Source organism: Schistocerca nitens, chromosome 5, assembly GCF_023898315.1.
Source record: "Schistocerca nitens isolate TAMUIC-IGC-003100 chromosome 5, iqSchNite1.1, whole genome shotgun sequence".
Lineage (NCBI taxonomy): Eukaryota > Metazoa > Arthropoda > Insecta > Orthoptera > Acrididae > Schistocerca > Schistocerca nitens.
In genome coordinates this window covers 469146906-469166973 of record NC_064618.1, presented here as the reverse complement: position 1 = coordinate 469166973, position 20068 = coordinate 469146906, and the positions used below count along the sequence as shown (strand labels likewise).

Below are 20068 nucleotides of genomic sequence, written 5' to 3'. Positions count from 1 at the left end.
TAATAGTTTTCTTAACTGAGCTCACCACATTAGGAGCGAGGGACCATGTGGAAGTGGGATCGGGCAGGGGGTTGTCTTCCAAGTTTGCTTTGTCATTGAGCCGCCAAGCTGGTTTGAGAATGTCAAACGAGTTCAATGGTGGGTATGCTTGGGAACCAACCTTTGAGCATTGACAGGGTATGCATGCACAGGATCAGTTTGTGCAATTTTTCCCTAAACCCTGTCCATACGAAATTCTCCGTTATTGGCGTGTGGTGCCCCAAATACTAGGATGTGCAAGGACATGGATAGTAGCAAAAATCTTATGGCACAAGACAGCTGGAACTAAGCTGCAGGCCTTACCTGTGGAACTGTTACAGAGCACCGGTAGGGAAGAACCCAGAAGTCAGCGCAGCTCGATTGAGAGTGAGGTAGACTCACTGTGTAATAACTGCTGTATGTCATCATCAGTCTGTTGCTGGGCTGCTAGTTTGTCAAAGTCCCAAGAGAATGAGATCGTACCAACTCATGACATGTAGACAGCAATGACATTTTCTGCGCCCTATATGTAACAGACATCAGTGGTGAATTGACATATTAGGTCCATGTGTCAGAAGAGTTTGGGGGAGTGGGGGGAGGAGCTCTGTTTTGAGGATACGCGCTGCATCAGCCAGCGACTTGTGGTCTGTATATATAGTCACTGGCCTACCCTTGATGTCCTCGTGGAAATGTCCAACTGCTTCGTAAATGTCAAAAAGTTCTCGATAAAAAGTGGACCATTTATGCTGGGAGGCAGACAACTTTCATGAGAAGAAACGAAGTGGTTGCACAGAACCCTTGACCTGATGAAGAAGCACCGCGTTAATGGTTGTATCACTTGCGTCTGCCATGATCGATGTTGTTGTTGTAGTGGTCTTCAGTCCTGAGACTGATTTGATGCAGCTCTCCATGCTACTCTATCCTGTGCAAGCTGGTTCATCTCCCAGTACGTACTGCAGCCTACATCCTTCTGAATCTGTTTAGTGTATTCATCTCTTGGTCTCTCTCTATGATTTTTACCCTCCACGCTGCCCTCGAATACTAAATTGGTGATCCCTTGATGCCTCATAATATGTCCTACCAACCGATTCCTTCTTCTAGTCAACTTGTGCCACAACTTCCTCTTCTCCCCAATCCTATTCAATACCTCCTCATTAGTTATGTGATCTACCCATCTACAGTATTATTTCACATTTCGGGAGCTTCTATTCTCTTCTTGTCCAATCTATTTACCATCCATGTTTCACTTCCATACAGGGCTACACTCCATACAGATACTTTCAGAAACGACTTCCTGACACTTAGATCTATACTCAATGTTAACAAATTTCTCTTCTTCAGAAACGCTTTCCTTGCCATTGCCAGTCTACATTTTATATCCTCTCTACTTCAGCCATCATCAGTTATTTTGCTCCCCAAATAGAAAAACTCCTTTACTACTTTAACTATCTCATTTCCTAATCTAATTCCCTCAGCATCACTCGAGTTAACTCAACTACATTCCATTATCCTCATTTTGCTTTTGTTGATGTTCATCTTATATCCTCCTTTCAAGACACTGTCCATTCCATTCAACTGCTCTTCCAAGTCCTTAGCTGTCTCTGACACAATTACAATGTCGTCGATGAACCTCAAAGTTTTTATTTCTTCTCCATGGATTTTAATACCTACTCCAAATTTTTCTTTTGTTTCCTTTACTGCTTGCTCAATATTCAGATTGAATAACATTGGGGAGAGGCTACAGCCCTGTCTCACTCCCTTCTCAACCACTGCTAATATCTGCCATATGGTTTCTGTACAAATTGTAAATAGCCTTTCGCTCCCTGTATTTTACCCCTGCCACCTTCAGAATTTGAGAGAGAGTATTCCAGTCAACATTGTCAAAAGCTTTCTCTAAGTCTACAAATGCTAGAAATGTAGGTTTGCCTTTTCTTAATCTAGCTTCTAAGATAAGCCATAGGGTCAGCATAGCCTCACGTGTTCCAACATTTCTATGGAATCCAAACTGATCTTCCCCGAGGTCGGCTTCTACCAATTTTTCCATTTGTCTGTAAAGAACTTGCTTTAGTATTTTACAGCCGTGACTTCTTAAACTGATAGTTTGGTAATTTTCATGTCTGTCAGCAACTGCTTTCTTTGGGATTGGAATTATTATATTCTTCTTGAAGTCTGAGGGTATATCTCCTGTATCATACAATTTGCTCACCAGATGGTAGAGTTTTGTCAGGACTGGCTCTCCCAAGGCTATCAGTAGTTCTAATGGAATGTTGTCTACTCCCAGGGCCTTGTTTCGACTTGCTACCACATTCTCAGTGAGTATATTAAAAAATTGAAAGATGATGACCATGCTCCTTGGATGTAGTTGACAAAATAAGAATTTCTTAGGCCGTACGGCATGTAGCAGTACTCATAGAGTCTGAAAGGGGTGATTACTGCAGTCTTGGAGGTGTCATCCATCTGCATTGGGATCTGGTGGTATGCTTTCGGGCAGTATCACACTGAAGACTGGAGCACCATGGAGCTGTTGGGTGAAATCCTATATGTGTGGTATCAGATAGTTGTCTAAGATTGTCTGGGTGTTCAGTTGTCAGTAGTTGCCACACAAACGAAATGAACTATCTTTCTTAGGAACTAAGTGACTTGGTGAGGATCAATTACTGCTGAACGGGCAGACAATACTGCTAGCAGTTCTTGCATGCTGCAATTTTGTGGTGTTAAGGCACTGAGCCTTATGGCATACTGGTTGGCCTTCCATGGTGTTCAGTTGGTGACAAGTGCCATTAGTAATTGTGACCACCACCAATGGGATTACCTGAGCAACAACAGTGGAGGCAGACATAGCAACACTTGTGACAATAGGGGCTGGAATGTCACTGACTTGTGGGAGTAGGTGTCGCAGTGAAGGTGACTGTGGTATCTGCACCATAGCGGTATCAGCGTTGTTGTGTCCCTGCGATGCGGCCACATCCTCTGCTGCCTCGAGTGCACATGTCTGGACAGCTGATGCAGCGGTGATCAGCTGTTGTAGGCACATGTTCTTGGCACGAAGGTCATTAGTCTTGTTGTGCTGAGTTGTTAGGTGGGCCAGGGCAGCAGTGAGTTCTGCAGCGAGGCAGTTGTAGCAGCAGACAGGGCATCACAGTATGTGGCAGGAGGCAGTAGGGTAGTAGCAAAGACCCCTGGTATCTGGTTACCAGTAACATGATGCATGAATGCTCCTGCTTCGAGTTCCGATGAGAACCCAAAATTGCATAAGAACTCCATGCTGATAATGGGGAAGTTGACATCCACAACACGGAATGTTCAGGTGCAGTGTAAGGCAGACAAGAGATGCAGTTGAATTTGGCCATGCTATGGACACAAATTGTGGATTTGTTGGCTGCTGGGAGTGGCATAGAAGATGGCAGGAGTGTAGGAGGAGTGCTCAACTTGGGAATGATGCTAGTGTCAGCATCTGTGTCTATGAGGAAACAGAGCGAGCTGATCCTGTCATAGATGTATAGTCTGTTGGCATGATGGGCAGTTGGAGCAGTCGGCCGAGGATTTGATCAGCACCCTGAAGTGTTGGTATGAGCCGTGGTGCCTATTTGGACTTGTGCTTCACATTTGGGGAGTATCAGGTTGTGTAACAAAAATGCGTGGCATCCCCAAACTTCATGTGGTACCAACATAATGGGTATGCCGTATGTGGCACCTGTCCCGGTGAGCTGGTGGCAGGGGGTGAGGCAATCTGCTGCAGCGTGGGGGTAAGCGGATCAGCTGGGCTATAAGTGGCAGCAAGTACAGTGGTTTGGCCACTAGGTGGTACCATCAGCTGCTGGTGTGTGCTGGATGCTCAACCTCTGCTGGTCGGCCACTGAAATGCAGAAGTTGGGGATGGTGCACTGCTACCAACTCCTGGCATGCCAGAGAAACCAGCAGATGTGAGCTAGCTGTGTTTAATGATGCTGTATGTCTGGTCTGATAGGTGCAGCTTTCTTTCCAGGGCAGTATTTTTGTGAACCAACAAGATCTGACAGAAATTTTACGAGCCACAACAACCAGTGTACGAGGTCGGGATGTTTGCATGTGCTGACCTGAGCTCATAAGTGGTGCCAAAGGTGAGAAGGCTTACAGTCCCCTAAAGACACTTCATGAATAACAGAGTGGATGGCTTCTACACGTGGGTCCGTTAAGTGCTTGATGATGCAGATTGTTGCAGTTGCATATTTGTGCTGGCTCAGTGGCATGAGCAATTGATCACTGACCAGATCCAGCTTGTCGTGTAAATGACTCATCAAATAGATGAAGTGTGCATCATCTCCCAACATGCCATTGATGTCCAGGATTTATCCACCAGAACGAACAACGTTGTAGGGTTGTCCTTTTGAAGTTGTGGAAGCTTTGGAAACCACCTGAAAGGTGGCTGCTGTAGCAACATTGGAAGATGGCGGTGGGGGAGGGGGGGGAGAGGGGGCGGTTTACCCAGAAACTGGTATGCAATCTGTCTGTGATTCAGCATAAGTAAGCATCTGTCCATACAATGCACAAGGCATGGGAGAAAACGCGGTAGTCATGGGCATCATGGCGGTAGCAACACGGTCGCAGGTTGTTGACACAGGAACATAATGACATGAAAGTCAGGTGGGAATACTTGCTCTTGTGTCAGGCTGGCAGAAAATGTGTTTCATTCAAATGTTGTAGGGCACTGTTTTGAAGGCAGTGCTTGTTTCACCTGCAGTACAAAGTCGAGGAAATGTCGTACATGTCAGCATGGTGCAGTCTGTGTGTGCCACGGCTCATGAACAGTACTGCTGGTAAAGTAATGTTGTGCCTGCATGGGAACACATAGACATGGAAATGCACTCAGAACCATCCATGTCTGAACCACAAGCAGCTTGTCAATGAAAGAGACTGTAGGCAGACTCATGGCCATTTCTGGATCACACACCATGTGGTGGTTCATTAGTACTACAGCACATGTGTAATGTGAAATGAGAGTAGCACAAACAGGTGCGCGGTTGTATCGAAGAAGTCCGCAGTAACCACTATGGGAACAGGTCATACAATCATTGTTTAAGGACCTGAATACCACTTTGTATATAAAATCTGTATTTGTTGAGAACACTGTACACAACACACAGTCATAAGTCAAGTGCCGAATAAAGACTAAAGAACAAAACAGCAATGGTGGCACTAGTTTGAATAGTCAAAGATTTTGGTAGTTCAGGGATAGCACATTGCATCAACACTTGATTCAGGTGGTTGATTACTGCCACAAATGTAACTGCAGCACCCACTTTCCAACTGGTAGAAGAACTGATTTTCAAAACTATTGTTTGATTTCGCCCACAGTCAGACATCTACTGTGAGAAAACAATGACTTCCATGCCTTCTTGAAGAGTCAACAGGTAGTGCCACTTTCCTGCTAGTTTGTTCTGAGCTACCAACATATAAATATGAGCAAACACTACTTACTTTTCATGTACACCTTTTATTACTAAATAAATATCTAAAAATCACATTTGTGGTGCTTTGTTTTGTAAAATTAATAAAATCTAAAACACTTGTGGAATTCCTAAGAAACCAAGTTGGTGCTTTATTTCAACTTTGGTATTTAATCTGAAATCTGCCACAATTATTTCTAAAAGACCACTTTTTCCCCAGAAGCCAACCAGTCTTGTTGTTTACTGATGGTTATTGAAAATTAGCTCCATGCTTGAGCAAGCAATAGTATGGTATGCAGGCATCTGAAGTACGGATTATATTTTGTATGCCTGCTGCACTATGAGTAGTTGTCACATGATGTGAAGTGATGGCTTATCAGCTCTAGTGGAGAGGCTGGAAATGGATGTCATTCTAAATGGCCCTGCAGTCAACCCAATTTCCTCATGGTGGACTGTATCCAGTACTGTAAGGTTGGATAGTCTAGCTGATCATTAACCAGTATATTCATATCAGGCAGGGATTGCACAAAAGCTTTATAACTCATAAATAAGCAGGTTCTGTCTGCTCCACATTTTCTATGTGAAATACATTTTAAAATGAAGGCAACTTTTTCCCCAGGTTGGCTGTAACATTTATTAAGACCTCTTGTTAGTCACTCAACCTGTTTTGGCCTATATATCCATTTTTGAATGTTCACAAAAAAATGGCAGCAAAGCTACAATCCATGATGGTTTACAAACTGTATTAGAAATAGTACCATTCTACTCTAGTTTGTAAACTGTCACAGGAACTTCCTGTGAGTTTGCTGGCATTTTTATGCAAGCACTCAAAAATGGCTATCTGTGTGACTAAGGAAAGGTTTTAATCAGTACTGCAGACTAAGCTGAAAAACGTTTATTCAACAAATTTATGAATGTGGTGACCACTTGAAGAAGATATACATTTTAGAACATTAAGGGCTTTGAGTGGAGGAGTTTTCAACCCCCTTAGGTGTGGCAACCATGTAAACTTCTGAATGAAAATGAGGTCCAGAAACCACAAGTTTAAATTGATGGCCTTCAATTCAAATTCAGGGAAATTAGAAGGGTGCCCATTCCACTCCAAATTCCTTTATCTGCAATTGTCCTGTATTTCCTGCAATAGTGGAAGACGAATTAAAAACTGAAAAGCTCCCCACAAATAAAGAGCAGTGGACAGGACTCTCTCCCATTGGTATAACACTATCAATAACCAAATGGTATCATGCATAAAATGTCACTTTGAAAGACACCATTCTATTTTATAATATGATATGATAGTACATCTTCAACTCAATATCTAAAAAGTGTGGAGAGAGGACGAACCATAAAAAGATGATTCCCCAGAAGTTCCATGAGTAGAACTATCATTAGACATTGTGTTCCAAGTTGTGGGATGGGTTAGACACAGAACCCACTGAGAAAGTGGCTTAAGGATTGCCTGGATTATAGTTTGCAGACCAGTAGCAGTTGGCCATCTGCTCCAAAGTCTTCTCCACATAGCTTGTAAGGGCAATAAATTGATAACCATTTTTGAATGTACTGTCCTTCCCAGGCTCAAGAGGGCAATGAAAATAGCAGTCTTATATGAGTAAGGGAATTTTTTCTATTCCCATATTAAGTTGAAAAGTTTCATAAGGATTTTCTCAGAAGTATTTCTGGTGACATTCCACAACATGCTGTACTTGATTTTATCATACCTGGAGCCATATCAAGTGCTGTAGACAATGCTGAATCCATATCCCACATAGAGAAGGAGCAGATGTAAACTTCACCACTGATGGAATTAAACTCATAACTGCCTCTTTCAGCACTCACCTGGTAGTGACTGAAAACAAATTACGGCTGGCAGTAGTGTTGATTTGGGCAAAATGCTCTGCCAAGGTTTGCTCATTGTCTCTCTTGCTGATCAGCAGGCTCTCATTCTTCATTGAAGGATCAGTGGGGTATCTCCCACTTATCCCTGAAATCCTTCTAACAGCTTTCCGCACATTCATTGGGTTGATGTAATGGTTGATGGAATTGCTCCTTTGATATCTTTGTATTCTCCTTATATATATGACAGCATTTTGCTCTTGCCATCTAAAAGACACTTAAGATTTTCATCAGTTGGCCTGTACATGGAACTTGCACAGTTGTTCATCTGATCCTGATTGCCAAATAACACTCGTCATTACACCAAGGGGCAGACAGTTTTTGGAGCTGTCTAGAAGATTTTGGCATAGATGCATCAGTCTCATGGGGTATCATAGGACGGAAACAAACCATCTATAATTGGCTTTAATTATGTTCAAATCAAACCAATTGATTGTCTAACACCCAGCTTATATGTTGAACACCCACTTTGGCATCTGTCGTGTGTACTGTGCTCAGTCTGATCAGTATATCCTGATCAAAATGGGGTACTTCAGTGTACAGCTTCAGCCACTTCACACCTATCGGTGTGTACAAGGATTGGACAGCGTAAGGATAGAATGAGTCTTGTGGACAACCACCATAGCAGGTCTGATGTGTACACTCAGTTCCATGTTAAGAAGATATGGGTTTTATATCAGTTAGAGACTCTCAATAGCTCAACCGTGTGGTTGGTGGAACACCACGGTATTAAAATCCCCACAGAGGGTGAACTAGCAGGGGAGGTGATTAGGTAGTGGAGATTATCTAATGCTAGAAGTAAAGCAGCAGTTGTTTGCAAATTGGTCTAGTGTTGAGACATGTGTTACAGTATATGTTGTTTATCAACAAGGCAACACCATCATAAGCCCTCTCCCCACCAAGATTGTTGTTTGTATGTTAAATCATAAATCCTTTAAAACAAGGATGTTAGTCATTTTAAAATGGATGTCTTGCAAGTACAGAGTCTTAAGTGTCCTATTTCTCTTAATTCCTCCACATTAGTAAGGAATCCATTAACGATACACTTCCATATGGTTTCAATTTAGTAGTGAAGTTGTTCTCTATCTTCTGTTTTCTGCTGAGTTGGTGGGTCTATGGAGATTCACAATTTGAATAGGGAACTTGTGGATTCCCTTTTAGATACTTCAGTAGATTCTGTTGGCAGGGTGTGGCATCTCAGTCAGAATCAAGTCAGTATGGTTTTATGGTTTCAGCTTGGTTTTCCAAGTCCTGTATTTTTTGTTTTAAGATTGATATTGGCAAGGTATTGCTTGAGGCACACCCGTTGGATTTTCAATATCTGCCTGTCTGAAAGACATGATTGTTTCCAGCTTACTGCTAGCTTAACCATTTGGTGATAACCTTGGTTGTTTTTGTGGCCTAAAACAGAGTTTGCATGCCACTTCTTCACATTTGCCACATGTTTCCTGATCCTTGCAATTTATGATGATGGACCATAGTATAGGCACGTAAAACATTTCATTGGCTTTGGTATATAGAGTCCCTCCTTGACCTATTCTGGTAACAATGGTGTGTTTAAGGTGAGTGTAAATGTAGCAGCTTTCTCAAGCACTCTATCCATTCACTTCATTATGTTTCTCACATCAACAGTTCCTTTTTCTCATTCATATTTCAACTTCTGGATGTGCATTCCCATTAGGTATCTGGATGACATTACATTTTTTTTGTGAATTTTGGGACCTACTGGTTTTTCACCAGCTATGGAAAATCCAGCAAGTGTGTCTCAATCAATCAACTTACCAGTTCAAATCTCAAAACACAAAAAAGATAGGACTTGGAAAACAAAGTTCAAACCATAAAACCATGCTGACTTGATTCTGATTGAGATGCAATGCCCTGTCAGCAGAATCTACTGAATTACCTAAAAGGGAATCAACAAGTTTCCTATTCAAATCATGAATCTCCAGAGTCTGCCAACTGAACAGAAAACAGAAGACAGACAACAACCTCACTAATAAATTGCACCCATATGGAAGTGGCTCATTAACTGATTTCTTACTAATGTGGAGGAATTAAGATTAATAGGACATGTAAGACCCCTGTGCCTGCAAGACATCCATTTTAAAATGATTGACATGCCTGTTTTAAAGAATTTATGAGTTAACACACAAACAACTATCTTGGTGGGGAGAGGGTATAAGACGGTGTTGCCTTGTTGATAAACAACACATATTGTAATTCATGACTCCACTCTAGACCAATTTGCAAACAACTGCTGCTTTACTTCCAGTATTAGAAAAAGTGAAGATAGCTTTTACCTGCCCCTAAAGCTGCTCTAGATGATGAGAATCTCCTCTACATTTTTATTTCTCCTGCTAGTACACCACAGACCACAGGGCTGAGCTATTGAGAGTTTCTATCTGATGTAAAATCTGTATCTTCTGAATATGGAACTAAGTGTACATTTCAGAACTGCTGTGGTGGTTGTCCACTAGCCTCAGTCTCTCCATACAGTTTTTGTAATTGGGTGGCTGCAAAGAAGTAAATGTTTTTACAAGAAATATTCCATTTCTAAGCTGCTTTACTTGTCTAAGACTATGGATATTAAAAGAAGAGATCTTTTCAAACTACTCCTGTAAGCTGCTTTGCAATTCAGGGCTTTTTGAATATAACAACAGGAAACATATTCAAAAGACACCACATTACATTTCAATTAACAAGAATGATCTTTTAGTTAGTACTGAACAACATGAAACAGTGGTAATACTGGACTCTCATTAATGAGAATGGCACCTCAAATGCCTGTTCGTACATCCTGATATACAGTATGTTTCCTGTGGTTTCCTCAAGTAATTAACACGAATTCTAGAACAACTCCCCTTCTCCAATCTAAGCATATGCTACTTCTATAATGATTTTGTTCTCAGTAGGGCATGAAGTCCTGATTTTCCTTTCTTTCCTCCTCCTTTTCATTGGTTGGATGTCATTGACCCAAGGCAGTGAATACATCCATTTGAGAATATTTTATGCATTAAATGGGATCCATAATGCTCCCCTGAGCAATAGAAGATATAAATATTCATACAGAGCCCCTTTTATCTGGAAAAGTATTATACAATTGGGATGCCTTAGACAATCCTGAGGTTGCACAACAAATGTCTGTTTCATCGCAGCAGCTATCCACTGTGTCTGCACATAGCATGCCTTGGGGTTGAAAGGATTTATGTCAAGCTTTGTACCATATAGCAGTCCAGGCAGTTATGGCAAGATCTCCATTCTCTATAACATGCAACATTCCACCACCAAACTGAACTGTGTTACTAAAGCATCTGAAACTTAAGCCAACCAAATCCATACTCAGCCTAGATGTGTGAAGTTATCTGTTTGTCATAACACAGGGATTAAGAAGAAGTTATCAAAGTGGCATGGATACACTCAACATTATATCCTCCCTCCCCCTCCCCTCCCCCCTCCCCACTCCTGCCACACCCACCCACACGCAGATAGCAGGAGACATGTGAGCTATGTTACTGAATATTTTCTCCAAGTATGTTTAGGGGCAGATTGTCTTCAATTTTAAATGATATTTTATTCTTATGATTTTGTTATCTATAACAAGAAAACAATTTCGTTGATAAATTTTTAATTAATTTTGTTGTTTTTCATTACAGTTGCATAATGATATTTAACAGCTAACTCCCTTCATATTACGTCAGTGTCCACTCAGTCAGAATTTGGCAAAAAATAATCCTCAGTTAGAATGTTAGTTGGTGAATTTGCTGGATCTGTGAAGCAGACTTTTTTTTTAATGAATGTTCAGTGTGGTAAATGGAACAAACAGCTGCAACAGTTATGCCTTTCATAACTAGATTTTATAGTGATGTGGGGCATGTGAGATAATCTCATAGATTATTAATTGTACATCTTAAAAACTAGCATGTAAGAGACACTACTTCTTCTCATTTCTTATTATATTTCTGAATAAACATGTTCTCACTTAATGTAGGAACTGGTACAAATTCATGCTATGTAGAAAAAACTGAGAATGCAGAACTGTTTGATGGCGACAGGAGCAAACCATATGTAATCATCAACACCGAAAGTGGAGCATTTGGTGATGATGGAAAACTTAATTTTATTAGAACAGAATATGACAAAGATGTAGATGACAATTCCATAAATCCTGGAAGACAACTGTAAGTAGTTACCTTTAAAATAATCTATGAGGAATCACACGCAAAGAGTTTCTAATCCTATAAAATTAACTTGAAATAGATTATTTATTTGAGAATAATGTTTCCCATCATATGTCTTCAGTTAATAAACCTGAAATGAGACACAGATTCTCAGCAATATTGGGGAATCAACAATTTAAAACAGCAGTGATTACAATATTAGCATTAAACATAACCTTAATGTTTATAACAGAGGGAAACATTCCACGTAGGAAAAATATATCTAAAAACAAAGATGATGTGACTTACCAAATGAAAGTGCTGGCAGGTCGACAGACACACAAACAAACACAAACATACACACAGAATTCAAGCTTTCACAACAAACTGTTGCCTCATCAGGAAAGAGGGAAGGAGAGGGAAAGACAAAAGGATGTGGGTTTTAAGGGAGAGGGTAAGGAGTCATTCCAATCCCGGGAGCGGAAAGACTTACCTTAGGGGGGAAAAAGGACGGGTATACACTCGCACACACACACATATCCATCCACACATATACAGACACAAGCATACATATTTAAAGGTCTGCTTGTGTCTGTATATGTGTGGATGGATATGTGTGTGTGTGCGAGTGTATACCCGTCCTTATTTCCCCCTAAGGTAAGTCTTTCCACTCCCGGGATTGGAATGACTCCTTACCCTCTCCCTTAAAACCCACATCCTTTTGTCTTTCCCTCTCCTTCCCTCTTTCCTGATGAGGCAACAGTTTGTTGTGAAAGCTTGAATTCTGTGTGTATGTTTGTGTTTGTTTGTGTGTCTGTCGACCTGCCAGCACTTTCATTTGGTGAGTCACATCATCTTTGTTTTTACATATTTAACCTTAATGTTTGTTATATATTCCTAAGCATTTTGTTTGTCATTAGCTTCTAGTAAGAGGCATAAATGCATTTATAAGCAATATGTGTTTAACATTCACTAGCAGTTGTTAATTATGGATGCAATAAATTCATAACTTCTGCATGCAAACTAGCTACTTGCTTTTTGATGAGGGGAAGTTAAGAAGATGTGAGCATGGCACAAAGGCAGAGTTGATCTTAATTAAATTTAGTACATGTAATGCTGACACCTGCTGTGTGATAGTGTAAACTGATTGTCGAACTGAACTGCAAAAAAAAAATTTGTTTATACAGTGTTTTAAGATAGTTGTGTTGTATGTTATTAATTCAAATGAGTAAACTAGAACACTGTGATGCCATAAAATGCTTTTTGCATATAGGGGTTGTAGTATGAAAAGTTAGTGTGGATCATGATTGGATGGAGGAGTGAACTGAGTCAGGCAGGGTTCATTATTGATTTTGGATGGAGTCTGATTGGTAGGGTTAGTGGCAAAAAAGTGTTTCCACTCTGTGGACTGGGCAAAAGGAGAGAATGTCTTTAACAAGTCCAGCATGATTAAATTTGGGGAGGGACTGATGCCTCAGTGGGATGGAGGCTCTTGGAGAATATGCTCATGACTGTGCTTTGGGTCTGTTTAGGTTCTGGATTCTGTATGATAGTGGGATGGAGTTTCTGAGGGTATGTAAATGTAGTAAGTCAGTGAGGCAGGATTTGTTGACTCTGAGGGGATGAAGGGGAGGTTTGGAGGCTCTTATAAAAGTGGTGGTAGGTGGAATTACAGGGCAGGAGTAGAAGGTGAACAGGTTGATAGTTTTTTGAGGTGACATCATACATGCTGCTATAGTTCCTGGAGGGCAAGAGATTCAGTCAGTGAGATGGGATGCAGGAATTTGGGATTGCAGAGAAGGAGAATTTTACAGATAGAAAGGAGGTATTGCTAGGAGGTTTGGGCCTGATTTATATGGTTTTTGCAGGACTTGTTTGGTGATGGCTACAGACTGACAGAATATGAACAAATATAGGTCATTATGGTGGGAAAGGTAATTTTATGGTAATGCCATCTGAAGGTCTAGGTATAATTGTATCGGTGGTGAGATAATGGCTTGGAAGCCAGAGCATGTGCAGTTTGGAATGTGACAGTAAAATGCAGGAAAGAAAAGGAAAAGGACAGACACATAGCAAAGTAATACTTTAGAGAACAGTAATGTAGGAAAGCAGCACTAGCTTGTGGGATGGAAGGAAAGCCGTTAGGTAAAATCAGACAATGGGCAGTCCAGGAGCGAATAACAACAATATGATTAAAAGCATAGATTGCTACTTACCACATAGAGGAGGCACTAAGTCACAGGAAGTGACAATGCTGCCCTCCAATGCTAAATTGGTGATCCCTTGAAGCCTCATAATATGTCCTACCAATCGATCCCTTCTTCTAGTCAAGTTGTGCTACAAATTTCTCTTCTCCCCAGTTCTACTCAATACCTCCTTTAAGTTATGTGATCTACTCATCTAATCTTCAGCATTCTTCGGTAGCACCACATTTCGAAAGCTTCTATTATCTTTTTGTCTAAACCATTTATCGTCCACGTTTCACTTCCATACATGGCTACACTCCATACAAATAGTTTCAGAAAAGACTTCCTGACACTTAAATCAATACTTGATGTTAATAAATTTCTCTTCTTCAGAAACACTTTCCTTGCCATTGCCAGTCTACATTTTATATCCTCTCTACTTCAACCATCCTCAGTTATTTTGCTCCCCAAATAGCAAAACTCATTTACTACTTTAAGCGTTTCATTTCCTAATCTAATACCCTCAGCATCACCCTAGTTAACTCAACTACATTCCATTATCCTCATTTTGCTTTTGTTGATGTTCATCTTACATCCTCCTTTCAAGACACTGTCCGTTCCGTACAACTGCTCTTTCAGGTAGTTACAATGTCATCGGTGAATCTCAAAGTTTTAACTGCTTCTCCGTGGATTTTAATTCCTACTCTGAATTTTTCTTTTGTTTCCTTTACTACTTGCTCAATATACAGATTGAATAACACTGGGGATAGGCTACAACCCTGTCTTACTCCCTTCCCAACCACTGCTTCCCTTTCATGCCCCTCGACTCTTATAACTGCCATCTGGTTTCTGTACAAATTGTAAATAGCCTTTCGCTCCCTGTATTTTACCCTTGCCACTTTCAGAATTTGAGAGAGAGTATTCCAGTCAAGGGTTAGCAGTCCATAATCATCAGCAACCTAGTCCTGCAGAATTATATAAACCAGTCTCAAACCTCCTTGCAATACCTCCTCTCCATCCATAAAATTCTCCTTTTATGAATCCCAAATTTTCACACCCTCAGAGAAGCAGAGCAGCACGCACATCACCACCTCAAAAGTCTCTACAGTCTGTTCACTTCCTACACCTACCTTGGAGTACCACTATCCACCATTTCTCCAAGTGCATGCAAACCTTCCCTGCATCCCCACATAGTTGACAAACACTGTCTTGCAGACCTACTAAATTTACTACATCCTCAGAAGCCCCCTCCCACCAAACATACAAAGTCCAGAACTTATACAGACACAGTCATAAACCTGTTCTCCAAAAGCCTCATTCCCACATTTTGCCCGACTCTCAAATTTAATGATGCTGGATTTATTACAGACTTTCTCTCCTACTCCCGGTCCCTGAAGTGGAAACACTTTTTTGCCACCAACCTTATCAATAAGATTCAGTCCAAAATCAATAACTTAGCCTGACTCAGTTCACTCCTCAATTTAACTGTGATCAATCCCACTGCCCCTAAATCACTCCACCGGCTACCAGATTCGTTCACCAATGAACTCTCAAACAGTGACACCATTCCAGAAATCTAGTGGGATCTCCAGTCTCTTCTCATATCCTTAGGCCCCAGAAAATCTCCCCTGAGCCTGTCTCCCTCCCCACCCCTTACACTCCCCACACTCCTACTTTCTAGATTTTTCCTAGAATCCATGAACTCAGCCACCCAGGATGCCCTGTTGTGGCTGGTTATTATGTGCTCATTGAGAGAATCTCTGCTCTCATGGACCAACACCTTCAGCCTATTACCTGTAACATACCCTCCTAATAAAAGACTCCAACCATTTCCTCCACTGAATCTCCACAGTTCCTGTTCCTTTACCACCCAGTTCAAATGGTTCAAATGGCTCTGAGCACTATGCGACTTAACTTCTGAGGTCATCAGTTGCCTAGAACTTAGAACTAATTAAACCTAACTAACCTAAGGACATCACACACAACCATACCCGAGGCAGGATTTGAACCTGCGACCGTAGCGGTTGCTTGGCTCCAGACTGTAGCGCCTAGAACCGCACGGCTACTCCGGCTGGCTTAACACCCAGTGCTCTGCTTGACATTGTTGTTGCACCACCCATACACTATCATCCCTAATGCCCATGACATTGCCACTATCAAACCTACCTTTCCCAATGCCTGACTGGCTTCAGATCTACTAGCTTCATCCCAGTTACCACAACCAACTATATCGTCACCCACAATTACTTCTCCTTTAAAGGCGTCACTTACAACCAGATCCATTAGTACAGCAATGAGTACCCATGTCCTATGCCAACATATTCATGGGACTTCTACTGGAATCCTCCTCAACCACCCAGAATCCCAAACTCCTCACCTTTTTCAGATTCATTTATGACATCTGCATGATCTGGACCATTGTTGAGGACATTCTCTCATTCACTTCAGCTGGTCTTCCCAATAAAACAAGCCATCTTCATTGATGTTGATCTCCATCTCAAAGGATGGCTACATCAGTACCTTCATTCACATCAGACCTACCAATCACCAACAATACGTCCACTTCAACAGCTGCCACCAATTCCATACGAAGAAGTCTCTTCCATACGTCCTAGCCACCCATGCTTGTGTCACATCTGTAGTGATGAGCAGTCCCTCTTGAAATATGCCAAGGGTCTCACAGATGCATTCACAGACCAAACTTACCCTTCCAACTTTGTTCAGAAACAGGTCTCCCATGCCTTGTCTCTCTAGTCACCTTCCATCTCCCACATACCCACCATCTGACCATAAGGGAGCACTCCTATTGTGACTTAGTGTCACCCACGACTCAAGCAACTGAATTGCATTCTTTTGACTACTTCTCATCATGCCCTGAAATGCAGAATACCCTACCCACTATCCTCTGCCCCCCCCCCCTATCCCACAGTGGTATTCTGTTGGCCACTGAACCTAACAATATTCTTGTCAATCCCTAACCAGCCCTGCTCCCAATCCCTTGCCTCATGGCTCATATCCCTAGAATAGATCATGATGCAAGACCTGTTTCACACATCCCCATGGCACCATCTATTCCAGTCCCAGAACAGACATCTCCTATCCCATCAAAGGCACTCCCCAACACAATGTACTTCACTTCAGTAAGTGCCTCACAGCCTACACCATCTGGATCCTTACTACCAACACCGGATTTTCTAAATTATGCAGGTGGGAACTCTCCCTGCAACATATTTGTCATACCTGTAACCTCCCTGGCCACAGCCTTCTCTAGTATCATCCTGCACCTTCCTGTCCCCTATCCTCTCCAGCACTGCACACACCTTCTGTTCCAATAGTCTTTTCCTCTTCTCTACTTCTCTCATCTCCCCTGTCCCTTTTCCACCCACCATTCTCCCCTCTCCTTGCACAGCCTCCTGACTCTGCACCTAACAGTCCTATCCTGTCCCCACCACATCCCTGCATGGTCTCACAGGTAGCACAACACTTTCCCATCCACCCCAGATGGCTGCTCATGTCAGATGCTGTTGCAGTCTGCAGTTGGGTCACAGGGGCCAGAGACAGAGACCATGTGTGTGTGAGTTTCACTTATTTATAGTTCACTTATCTAAGAAATGTTTGTCATTCATCACACACTCTTGGATCTCTTGAGCACAGTAAAATCCTACTTTCATCCATTTTGAAATGCTAGTTTTAAATTTATTTACAGGCAACATGTAGGCACTTTCAGGTAATCTGTTGAAGTAGACACTACCAAAACATTTATAACTGTTATACCTCTTTGCTGACATAGCATATGGAATGTTATATGTCTGCCCACTTCTTGTGCTATGGTCATAGATTGACCTGCCTCCATAGGTGATAAGTACTTAAGCTTTCTTTGACAAATACGAGACCATTATCGATAGTCCTAGGTACTGTAGGTCAACAGAAGTGACCGATTCCCATATCTGCTTTGACCCATGATGTAAGGCTGTTGTCATGTGTGATGTCATTAGGGTGCGGAGTTTATGAGTTGGATGTGTTTGTAGATGTCTTCTTGTGTTTGATGGTGCCCTCTGGTGGTGGTGGAGGTGGTGGTGGTGGTGGTGGTGGTGTTGTGTGTGTGTGTGTGTGTGTGTGTGTGTGTGTGTGTGTGCTAATGTAATGTGTTGTACTAGGGTCATTTGAGCTGGTTTGCTGTTTGTGGTATGGTAAGATATTTAATTTGCTGTGTGGCTTTTGTTGTTATGTATGGATATGATGATGAAATATAACAATGCTATGTTTTTGATTTTTGTTGTGGTTGGTTTGGGAGTTTCTTTGTTTGTTTTTCTTGTTTTTAGATGGGTGGGTGGGTGGTTGGGGTGGCCAATGTAGTCAGCTGTGCCGTAATTTGTTGATGGTAAGTAACTGTTTTTGTGAGTCTGCTCTTCCTGAGTTGTGATGTTGTGTGTTTTTATGGTGTATTGATAGTGTTTTATTTTCTGTAGAGATGTTTGATTTTTGGGTTTTTGGATGTGTATTGGCTTTGGTTTTATTTTTTGTAGTTGTATGGGTTGGTTTTTTGGTTTTCATATTTGTAGGTGTTGGTTTTTTGGTTTTCGTAGTTGTAGATGTTGTTTTTGTGGTACTGGCAGTTGCAGTTGAGCTATATAGGTCAAGGGAAGCATCCGATTCCTGTGGATTTCTTTTTTTCATCATTTTGTGTATTTTGGGATCATGGTGTGTTTTTTACTGTTATAATTAGCTTGTCCCACCCAAAAACCGCCAATTTCCCATGGTTGTGCCGTTAACTTGATTGTATTTTTGGAGGGATTGTTATTGTCTTATTTATATGTACTTTTGTGTTTGTTGCCATGTGTATGTAGTGACATCATAAGCGCCATATTGGAGACACTGAGAATGGTTATTTCTGCCATACTTACGATGTTATGGGTCAAAGCAGATGGGTGGAATTGGACACTTCTGGAATCCCGGTACTGTTATTATCATAAGTTGTTTGAAATAATCTCTACATGATTTGCCTGGGTTAAGATCTGGAATGCACCTGATAACTTTCTTTTGCTATTTGAATACTAATTTTGAGCCTACAGAATTATCCTTTGGTAGTATTGCATAACTTGGGTGGGAGTGGAAGAATCTGAAATATGCACATAACAGGAGTTAACTTGTATTGTGGATATACGACATGAGCTAGGCTGCCTTCAGTAGTACATTTGCCTCAAACCAATTACTAAATCTCTCTGTCACTACCACCATACTAGTTAGGGCATTTCTGAAGTTAGTATCGCATGTGATGAGTGCTGTTGTATGTGTGTATGGTACTGCATCACATGACACAACTGTGAGCAAATTATTTATGTAAGTAATAAACAAAAAACATCCAAGAGCAGATCGCTGAGGTATACCTTTTGTAACTGAAAGACAATTTGTCTTTTGACTATTTATTTTCACTAAATGTTTTCTATTGTTCAAGTAAGACTGCATTAGGGACAGGGCCTTCTCTGCTACTCCTTAGTGGTGGAGTTTTCTGAGAAGAATATTGTGGGGATCCATATAAAATGCTTTACTTAGATCCAACTGTATTATGCAGATTATCTCTTTATTTTCAAAACAGTTGTATATCTTTGCTGCCATATTCTTAACTGCTTATTGAAACCCATATTAAGTATATCATTATACTGCAAATATTGGCTCATCTGTTTACGCATGCAGTATTCTATTTTTTATATATAAATGATATAGGTCAATAGTTATCCTGAGAGGCTACATCTGCTTTCTTAAGTACTGGTCTAATTACAGGTATTTTTAGACATTCTGGATAATTGCCTTCATTTAAGATTTTATTAAATATTTTACTCAATGGGATTACAATTTGTTTGTTTATTTAATAATATGATTTGGGAGGCCATAATAATCCTCTGTTCTAGAATTTTGCTGTTGATCCAGTCACCACCTTCTCTGCTGCAATGAGTTCAGCAAAAGTTGTGTGTTGCTTTATTGTTTGTTACTGGCAATAGTGCCTCTGCCTTACTCACATACTCCACATTGTTGTCATCTGAGTGACGACTGATGAAATAAACATTTAGGATCTTTGGTGGAATTAATATCTAGTGTACTTTGTCATCACAATTTATTTCTTTTCTAATAATTTCCCACACAGCTTTGCATTTATTCACTATGTTTTGCACTCCTACTTTGATTTCAGATGTGTAAAGCTTTGTCACATTCATAAATATTTTCTTGTAACCTTCGCTATGATACAGTATGTCATGATTCTTATTTTACTTACATGTGGGGCGTACTGTATTTCGTGGTTGAGTGCAATGGCTGTGTTTGCTTGGTTCAGGTCTAAAAATTTTAGGGCAATTCATTAACATGTGCTTTGGTTATTATTTAGTCCCATTTT

The 20068-nt window shown here is 41.0% G+C and overlaps 1 protein-coding gene across 1 annotated transcript in view; it reads left to right on the top strand.

Moving 5' to 3' along the window:
- LOC126260534 (hexokinase type 2-like) overlaps positions 1 to 20068 on the top strand; it is a 136015-nt gene that overhangs the window by 59097 nt on the left and 56850 nt on the right. The window contains exon 5 of the mRNA XM_049957867.1: positions 11326 to 11515. Within this exon, the coding sequence (XP_049813824.1) occupies positions 11326 to 11515 (190 nt within the window). The remainder of the gene's footprint in view (positions 1 to 11325; positions 11516 to 20068) is intronic.